This window comes from Theobroma cacao, chromosome 1, assembly GCF_053813885.1.
Source record: "Theobroma cacao isolate CCN51 chromosome 1, ASM5381388v1, whole genome shotgun sequence".
Lineage (NCBI taxonomy): Eukaryota > Viridiplantae > Streptophyta > Magnoliopsida > Malvales > Malvaceae > Theobroma > Theobroma cacao.
Window position 1 is genome coordinate 9,423,521 of NC_142639.1, and position 9,844 is coordinate 9,433,364.

The 9,844-nt window shown below is 30.0% G+C and overlaps 1 protein-coding gene across 1 annotated transcript; it reads left to right on the forward strand.

Moving 5' to 3' along the window:
- The first annotated feature begins 5,865 nt into the window (after positions 1-5,865).
- LOC18612108 (protein trichome birefringence-like 43) lies at positions 5,866-9,371 on the forward strand. The gene is made up of 5 exons (XM_018115265.2): positions 5,866-6,422; positions 8,063-8,234; positions 8,351-8,526; positions 8,627-8,785; positions 8,925-9,371. Exons 1-5 carry the CDS (start codon positions 6,187-6,189, stop codon positions 9,223-9,225), a joined length of 1,044 nt encoding a protein of 347 aa, XP_017970754.2. The 5' UTR covers positions 5,866-6,186; the 3' UTR covers positions 9,226-9,371.
- The last annotated feature ends 473 nt before the right edge of the window (positions 9,372-9,844 follow it).

Below are 9,844 nucleotides of genomic sequence, written 5' to 3' on the forward strand. Positions count from 1 at the left end.
AAACTCTCTGATCAAGTTTGCAAGTTGAAATTAATTAATAAATAAATTCTAGGTATAATATACAGAAAAACCTTTAAACTATTCAAGAAAATTCAAATAAGTCTTTATATTTTTATTATGGTCAATCAAGTTGTTATACTTTTATTTTGAGTGAAATAAGTTCTTGTACTTTTATTTTGAGTTAAATAAATCCTTATAACTAATGATTGATTTAATCAAAATATCATTTGTTATTCTATATTACATGACTCTGACGTGATATGTTAAAATATCGTAATTGATTATGACGTGGTATACTGATGTATCATAGTTGATGATAACATGACATGCTAATTTGGCATAATAATATGATCATATAGTATTTTTCACCTTTCACATCACTGCTATATCAATTTCAAATGGATATAAAATGACAAGTGATATTTTTACTGATGATAATTAGTCAATCATTAGTAATAAGGGCTTATTTGATCCAAAATAAAAATACGAGAACTTGGTTAAATGCAATAAAAAAATAATAATTTATTTGAATATTTTTAAACAATTTAGAGACTTATTTTTTTTTATGAAAGGAAATTTTTATTAATTTCTAACCATTCTTAGGAAACAAACTCCCAATACATCATTGAACATCCTTGAACTGATTTCTGGAGGTGGTACATCAAACAGAATAAAGCTACTATCTAAATTAAAACCAATGTTGGCCATACCATCAGCTATCATATTTCGTTCTCGATAAATATGAGAAATTTTTACCTCTCAGTCGAGTTACAACAGTCCATGAATAGCATTTAGTAAATCAGAATTCGCACATGGATGCAATGCACTAGAGGTAATTGCCTGAACCACGATTTTATTATCCACCTGCAGCCATATCCTACAAAATCCTTTCTCCTTTGCTATACGAAGGCTATGTAGGACTCCCCATAACTCGGCCCTATGGGAAGAACACTTCCCCAATTTTGCAGCAAAGCCACCTAACCAATATCCGTTGTAGTCCCGTAAAACACCACCTGCAGCAGCCATGTTTGTATTATGACGTAATGCACCATCAATGTTTACTGCCACCCAACCTTGTGGAGGGTTTTGCCATCCAACCAGCATTTCTCTTTTATATCCATTTAGCCTACTATGTGTGCAGGGAATTTGAACAGCATGATATGATGCAGCACCTAAGCCTTTTATCATCAATAACGTCCTATCCATGGGTATCAACTTTCCTTCAAAAACTTTCACATTCCTCCACTTCCAAATATACCAACAAGTAAAACCAAATAAAATAGCTCACGGGATACCATCAACACAAACATTATAATTTTTTAGATTAGTTAACAGCCAATCTGACAGAAGTAAATCAAAGAAGTTCCCATAGCCCATTCATGACCTCAATTGCAACCATACCTCTTTTGAGTGTGGGCAATCTCTTAAGAGGTGTAATATTGATTCATTTGATACTGAGCATAACACACAAGTAGCCGAAGACGACATGTTCTTTCTCCTACGCTCTAAATTAGTCAATAACCTTCCATAAAGACATTGCACTAGAAAAGTGCGTATCTATTGGGGGCCATCCCACTTCCACGCAATAGCCCATTTTCTGCTTTGTTGTCCTATATAATTTGGATAATCTTCCCACAACACCTCATATGTTGATGCTACAGTACAAACCCCTGAAGTTGATTAGAGACTTATTTAAACATTATGTTTAAAAACTCTAATGATTGGATGTTGAATAAGAATGTGATTAGGATTGTGCTGAATGTGAGGTTTCCAATTGGACCAATTCCATAACCATTGTTGAAGGCAACAAGTTATTTTCAAATGGAGTGAGCTGTAAACACGATATTGCCAATTTGCCGTATCATTTTGGGGTGGGCAGTCAAAGTCTCCCACTTGGACAAAGACCCTACTGTACAAAAACTTACAGCATTACTGACAGGGAATTTTAAAGCTCCACCAGCAAGTCTTTATGTTTGTTCCAGTGTCTATATAATTGTTGTTAGCATTACTACAACTTCAATGAGTCTCGTTTGCTTTTTCAGAAAAAAAAAAAAAGGGTGGGAGCAATGTCTAAAATTTAATTTTAGTTACCTGATTTTAATTACTTTAATATTTGTTGTAACTTTTGTAAAATTTCACATTTTTGTTTCATATTAAAATGTTGTATGTGTTGTTATCATACACTTTTTAGTTGTATATTTTAAATGCAACCATATGTTTTAAGATTTCAGCCATATAATATATGGCTACATATTAATTTTGCTATAAAATCTTATAAAAAAGTATAGTTAAATTGTCCCATACATTGACTACAAGTGCGCAACTTTAACTAGGGCCGGCTCTAAGGTAAAGTCAGAAAAACCCTTACTCTAGGTTCTAAATTTTCATAGATTACATAATTTTATAATAATATAATTATTATATTAAAAATTAATATAATTAATAAAATATCTACATATCTCTTCTACCTAATAAATATTTATTTTCTCTCCCTTCTTACATCTCTATTCATTCTCAACTACTTATATTATTTTCCAATAAAAATGTGTGAAAGTCAAAATAATTAATAAAATTATATATTTTCTCATTTTTCTAATTATATGCTTAATAAATCATAATTTTTTATCACTTTCCAATTGCTACAATCTATCAATTCGCTAACTATTTTTCCTATTCTCAATCAATTAACTATAATATATATTTAATAATATCTCAACTATTTCTCTTATTCTCAATCAACTAACTGTAATTTGTATTTAATAATATCCAACCGCTTTTTTTATATATATATAACTATTTTTTTCAATTTATAATATCTACCTATGAATTCTTTTTTCCTCATTTTCTCTTTCTTTCTTAATTTTAATAATAAAAAAGGCCTCATTTTCTTAATGGTGGCATCAAGAGGGGGAGATGAAATTGGAAATTGGCTATTAGGCTTCACATATAATATTGGCATTTCCTTCTCTCTTCAAGCAGGCTCTATACTGGGGATTAAAATTGTGCTACGATTGAGGTTTTAGGAAGGTTCAAGTTGAATAGGATTCTTTACTTACTATTCAAAAGATCTCTAATCAAAGCTCATAGTTTGATCTGAATGCACAGTTACTTAAGCATATTAGGGAGTTACTTCAATAGGCTTGGGTTTACACCATAGTTCACATCCATCATGAAGCAAATCAATGTGCTGATTGGATGGTCACTCACCATGAGAATTTACCTTCGAGGTTACACATTTCGGATTCTCCACCATCTGGTATTAGACCATTTTTATTCGTAGACACTCTTGGCGTTTCTTGGCCTAGAATGATGGAACAAGTTTTCTTTTTATTTGTTTTCAATATATATATATATATATATATATATATATATAACCTCATTTTAATATTTAACTTTATACCTTTTGAGTTATATATTGAGCCGTCCCTGACCTTAACCTAAGGCAACAATTTTTATGGTTATAATTTTTTCTGCAGCTAAAGGTTAAAAATGTTGTAGTAATGGCATTTAATGACTTAAATTCCATATATTTTTAAAGTAACTAAAATTATAAATAGGCACTAGATATATATACTTAGGTCAAATGTATTTTGTAAGTAGCTATTTTTTTATTTAAATAAATACATAACTTGATATTCTTAGAGTCATGCCTTTTTTTTAAGTATAATGACAGTAAGCACTACATCTTTTTGAAGAAAAGATTGATATATAGATAAGATAAGATGATTGTTTAAAAGACATCAAATGGTGTATGCGTAACAAAAATGCAGATATTGACAAGCTTAAATCATTCGTATGAGAGGCCCACTTGATTTGTGAAGCCCATATTGCTTTAACACGAACCCCAAAATTTTTCTATTTTGAAATTTGTAAAAGAAATAAAAAGGAAGAAGCTTAATTTGTTTACTCAATTGGTATTTACTCACTCATTAAAATTGTGAGTTGGATGTTTATAATTAATTTGTCAATAGCACTTAAGCATATTAGCAATTGAATTATTATTTTATATATAGTTAGAGTCTTAAAACTCTACTTAAGTGGGATTAGAAAATTTTTTAGTGCCACATGTCCATTAAATTATTATATTATTTTATTAATTCTCTTAAATATAATTAACGGGGCATGTGATAACCTTCTAATTGTTTTTATAAAATATAAAATTTCAAGTTATTGATAGTGTATGTGACAATAATCCATTAACAATATCTCATATTAAAAAAATTCTCCTTTTTTTTTTTAATAACCGAAAATCGTATTTGCTAGCTATATAATTTTCTGGACCATGAGCTTCTCTGTTTCATGTGGCATTTAATGTCTAATAGAGACCAGATTGGAATATTACGAAAGTAGTCGGAAAAGCACCCTTTTGGATGTATAGAAAAAAAGCAAGTGCAAAAGTATGGACGTTTTTCTTGTTATGATTTGTCGTTTTAATCATATATTTACAAGTTCACCTCACAATGAATTGCCCACGAACCTTCTTACATATCTACATCCCACACATCCTCGTCCCCCAAAATGATTCTTTTATAGAAAGTTTATGAAAATTTTTAGCCACTGCTTTTTATGCACTCCAATTCTAAGAAAACAACATACTATTGTTAATTGAACCCATTATTTTTGGAAGGAACATAACGTTCTTTCTTTGAAGGAGCAAATCTTTTGAAATTGAAGGTAACAATTGTCTTTGCCTCAGTGGCTGTCTTAACTCGGTCATTTTTTTTAATTGGATCATTTGTGCATTTGACTCCAAGAAATTGTATTGACTTATCCGATTATGAAAAATTTGATAATCCTTCAGATTTTTATTGACTCGAGTCAATTTGATACGGACTCAAGATTGTTAAGATAAATATATAAATTATTTAGTTAGAGTTATTATATATATATTTTTTAATTAGAGAAAAGCAATTTGAATTCTACTTTCTAATGAGGATATTATGCACCAACTAAAAAGCTAAATACTCAGATATTATTTAGATATTATATAATACTATTACTTAGTTAGACTATCATATCTACTTAAGAGTTAAAATTCCATATAACTTATATAGTTTTATATTATACAAAATTTTTCTTTCTTTTAACAAAGATGATTTCAAAGTTATACCTAATTTAACTTTTGCATTCTAATTTTTTTTGGTCATTTTCAATAAATAACAAAAATTTAAAATATATTAGAGAAAACAAAAAGTAAAAGAAATCTTGTTAAGCATAGGTTTTCGTGTGATTTTTACAATAATTATGAATATTTTATTTTTAAATAATATATTATAGTTGTTATACAATTATATAAAATAATTACGTAATATATAAATCTATCTATGAGATTTAAAAATATTTTACTTAACTCATTATTGATTCAAATTTTTCAAAGGTTGAACCATTGACCCAATGACCTAAAACCTTGAACGAGTCCTTGTTTGCTCTAATTTTGTTAGGTACGCTTAGAATCCTTTGGTCCCCAAAATCAAACCACACCGTGCATTAAAATTTAAATGCAAAATTGCGGAAATAAGGGGTTTAAATTAAATATACTACGAAATATGGAAGTAATTTGATCAAGGCTGTGACAGATCAGTTCTTCCCAAAATTAAATGGTATTAAAGCCAATATAACTATTACCTAAATTAAAGCAAGCGAGTGTGAGCAGTTTACATTTTTCAAGACAAAAATTTATATATATAAAGAGCTTTCATTCATAAACGACCGCTTTCAAACTAGGAGAACACACTAAATTTGCATTAAATATCCTTGAAGGTAGGAATTGATTGACGTTAATTACTCTATATTTATGTTCTTTGTTTCTACTTGTGTTTAGGTTTTGTTTTCAACTAACCCAAACTTGAAGCACTGGGGAGAAACGAGAGAGAGAGAGAGAGATAGTGTTTGTTTTTTATACATATTAAGGTCAACTTCACGCCGTCGTATATACAGAGACGCACAATAATCCAATGGCCCAATTCCCATAGGCTTTCCTTTCCACTCCCCTCTCTCCGTGGTGATTTGTTTGTGAGGTTTGCAATATCCCTGTTGCATTGCCATTGCTTTAACAACACCCAATTCCCAGTCTCTTTATCTTCCTACTTTCTTATTATACAACCAGAATCACAGAATTTGTGAGCTCTCAACAACAGATTCCTCTCTCTCCCTTTTCTCTGATCAGAAGTGAGGAGAAATTAAACGATGGGTCCTTCTGCTTTTGCAGCAGTAGTTTTGTTTGTTATTGAATTTTGGCCGCAAGTGCATGGAAGCAAATGTGATATTTACAGAGGAAGATGGGTGCATGATGCTTCTTATCCTCTTTACAGATCAACCGATTGCCCTTTCATACAGCAAGAGTTCAATTGCCAAAAGAATGGTCGACCTGACCACCTCTATCTCAAGTATAGATGGCAACCCACTTCATGCAACTTGCCAAGGTATAACTTCTTTTGTATTTTTTTTTTTTAATTATTAGTATTTGTGACATATTAAAAACTATTAATTCTTAGACTCAGGGCCAGCCTTTGGGTGAAGCCACCCAAGCAAGGGCTTTATGCCCCCAATTTAGAGAGGTCTTTTAATTTTATAATATAATTAATTATATTAAAAATATATAAAATAAAAAATAATTCATAAAATTACTTATTTTCTCATTTTCTTAATTATGTGTTTAATAAATCTAAATTTTCTATCACTTTCTAATTTTTAAAATGTTATATTATTTCTAATCAACTAACGGTCATATGTATTTAATCATCTCCAATAATTATTTTTTTCTCACTTATTTTTCTTATTTGCAATCAACATATTTAATGATTTTTAATAACTTTTTTTTCCTATATATAAAACCAATTATTTCTTTTTCAATGTATAATATTTATTTTTGAATTTTTCTTTCTCATTTACTCTTTCTTCCTTCTTCCTTTAACTTTAATTTTTCTTCAAATAATACATAAGAAATCTGTTATGTTATTATCTTAATAAAGCCGTGAGTCTCATTTGCAATTTGCAATAAGTATTCAACAATTAAGTACAATTTTTTAATATTTATAGACTTTTTTACTTTAATTTAAATTTTATATTATATTGTTATATTACCTTTATTTTATGTGATAGTTGATTTATTTGAATTAAAAATTTTGATTGTTGATTTTGTATTAGCTATTTAAAATATATAAAAATTTTGCATATCAAAAAGCTAGAAAAATAAAATTTTAATAATTTTTTAATTTTAATAAAAAAAAGCCTCATTGAATATTTCGCTTTAAGCATTTCAACTTATTAAGCCGCCTCTACTTAGATTTAAATCTATCTCTTAATTGTTAATTTAAGTCTATATATCTTATGTGTTTTCTCAAATGTTACAGTGTTTTTTTTTTTTATTATTTACATATATATTGGTCTAATTTAGTATTTCTAATATTCCTTTTCCAATTTAAATAATAATAGTTATTTATCAAAAAAGAAAACGATAAGTTTTAGCCCAGTGGTATTATGCCTGTTCTTATTGCTCAATGGCCCTACGGTGGTGCTCTTATTAATGCATCATTACCCCCACTAGATTAAGTGGTTCTTAATATCTTCTCCTCTATATATCTATAGTGGTCCTATTAGATGCTTTAATCATTTCAGTTTCAACTTCAAACATTGATAGCAACTTCGGCATATATACACACACACATATATATATATATGTATATATATATATATATATATATATGTATATATTATAATTATCTTAAAGTTTCGTGTCACAAAGTTTACTAATTAATTTAACTTGAAATTACTATAACATTTTTTGAAACCACCTTTTACTCAATTTTATTTACAAAGATAATTTGTTAAATTGAAACAAAAAATTAGGGCTTTGGCTTCTATGCTTAACTTTTTTTTGTTTATTTTTCAAAGTATCTATCACACATCATGCATGTAAGACCTACTTAGGAATTGTAAATCTCATGTATTAAAAAGTATGAGAAATTAAGAAAAGCAATTAAGGAGAGTTGAACCAAAAGAGGCCAAGTACTATTATGCTGCCAAATCATGCTAAAGCCTAGATTAATTTTGAATTAAGCAGGTTCAGTGGCAGAGACTTCTTACGAAGATTTAAAGGGAAGCGCATCATGTTTGTAGGTGACTCACTGAGCTTAAATCAATGGCAGTCACTCACATGTTTGCTTCATAGAGCCGTACCACGAGCCAAGTACACCTTGCAAAGAATAGGAGGCCTCTCCACATTCAACTTCACAGTAATCTTATCCATCTTTTTCTTAACTAAGAAGAGTTAGTGCTTGATTTCTTTGATGTTTGAAAATTGATATTATATATGTGATTCTAGAGTTTGCCGGTATGATACTCTTTGCAGGCATATGGAGTGTCAATTATGTTCTCACGCAATGCATTTCTTGTTGATATTGTCAATGGAAAAAATGGGCGAGTTCTAAAACTCAACTCAATCGGGAGTGGACAACTTTGGAAAGGAGTTGATTTGTTGATCTTTGACACGTGGCATTGGTGGCTTCACACCGGCAGAAAACAACCGTGAGTTTTGCAGCTAGCCCTTGGTTTTTACTCCTATAAAAACACTTCTTGCTTATAATTACAGCTAGCATTGGAACTATGGGTGTATTTGATGTTGCAGATGGGACTACGTCCAAGACGATAAGATAACTCGCAAAGACATGAATCGCATGGTTGCGTATGAGAAAGCATTGAGGACATGGGCCAGATGGGTGAAACTCACTGTAAATCCTGCTAAAACCAAGGTGTTCTTCCAAGGCGTCTCCCCTGATCATATGGAGTAAGTTGTTCCAATCACCTCTTATCAAATTTAATTGGAAATAAGATATTCTAATCATGGGCATGTGGAGAAGTTGGGCCTTTGAAATCCCATTCTTACATATCGGATTGACTTGGTGTACTCATTCTTGTTGTGTTAGTTCGAGGGATTGGGGTGATCCAACAGCAAAGACTTGCCGAGGGGAAACCCACCCAGTAATGTCAAAGCGGGGCTATCCAGGAGGTCCACACCCAGCCCAAGTTGTTTTAAAGAAAGTGTTGCGAAGTGTGTCAAAGCCAGTTCATTTGCTTGATATAACAAGCTTGTCGAAACTAAGGAAGGACGGACACCCTTCAGCCTTTGGCTACGGAGGCCGCCGCGGCACAGATTGTACACATTGGTGTCTCCCTGGAGTTCCTGATACATGGAACGAACTGCTATTTGCAGCTCTCATCCACTAAGGGGGGTCGCCTGGTAGTTAATTGAAATATACAAATATATAGAGAGAGAGAGAGAGAACAAAAAATAAAGTTATTAGAATTGCTAGGTAAAGCTGCAGTAAAACAATCTGGAATATGAGTAAAAAGATTAAAGTGTGACCTGATAATATGTCGTTTGTAGATTATTTTATCACTATTGCTTAAAATATCCTTTTATTACACTTTTGCAATTCTAGCCAAGCTATTTTTCCAACAATAATAAAAGAAAGCAGTAAGTGACTAGAAAAGTGAAAAAAACTTAAAACATTTATTTTAAAAAATTAAACAAAAATTTATTTTTAATTACATTTAATCAAATTTTATATTTTTATTTTGAATCAAATAAACATTTATAATTAATAGTTGATTAGTTGTTATTAATTAAAATATTATTTATCATTTTATATCATGTAATTTGACATGATAATGATGTGAAAAGTAAAAATACAATATAATTATGTAATCATGTCACATCAACTAGCACATCATTATTTATTATAACATGCTAGTATATTGCATTAATATCATATTTCATAAAATGATAAGTAATATTTTGATTAATAACAATTAATCAATTATTAATCATAATTTATTTGATTTA

Coding starts and splice junctions, on each gene's coding strand:
- LOC18612108 (XM_018115265.2), top strand. CDS start 6,187: ATGGGTCCTTCTGCTTTTGCAGCAGTAGTTTTGTTTGTTATTGAATTT. Junction 8,235..8,350: donor TCTCCACATTCAACTTCACA/GTAATCTTATCC, acceptor TACTCTTTGCAG/GCATATGGAGTGTCAATTAT. Junction 8,786..8,924: donor GTCTCCCCTGATCATATGGA/GTAAGTTGTTCC, acceptor TTGTTGTGTTAG/TTCGAGGGATTGGGGTGATC.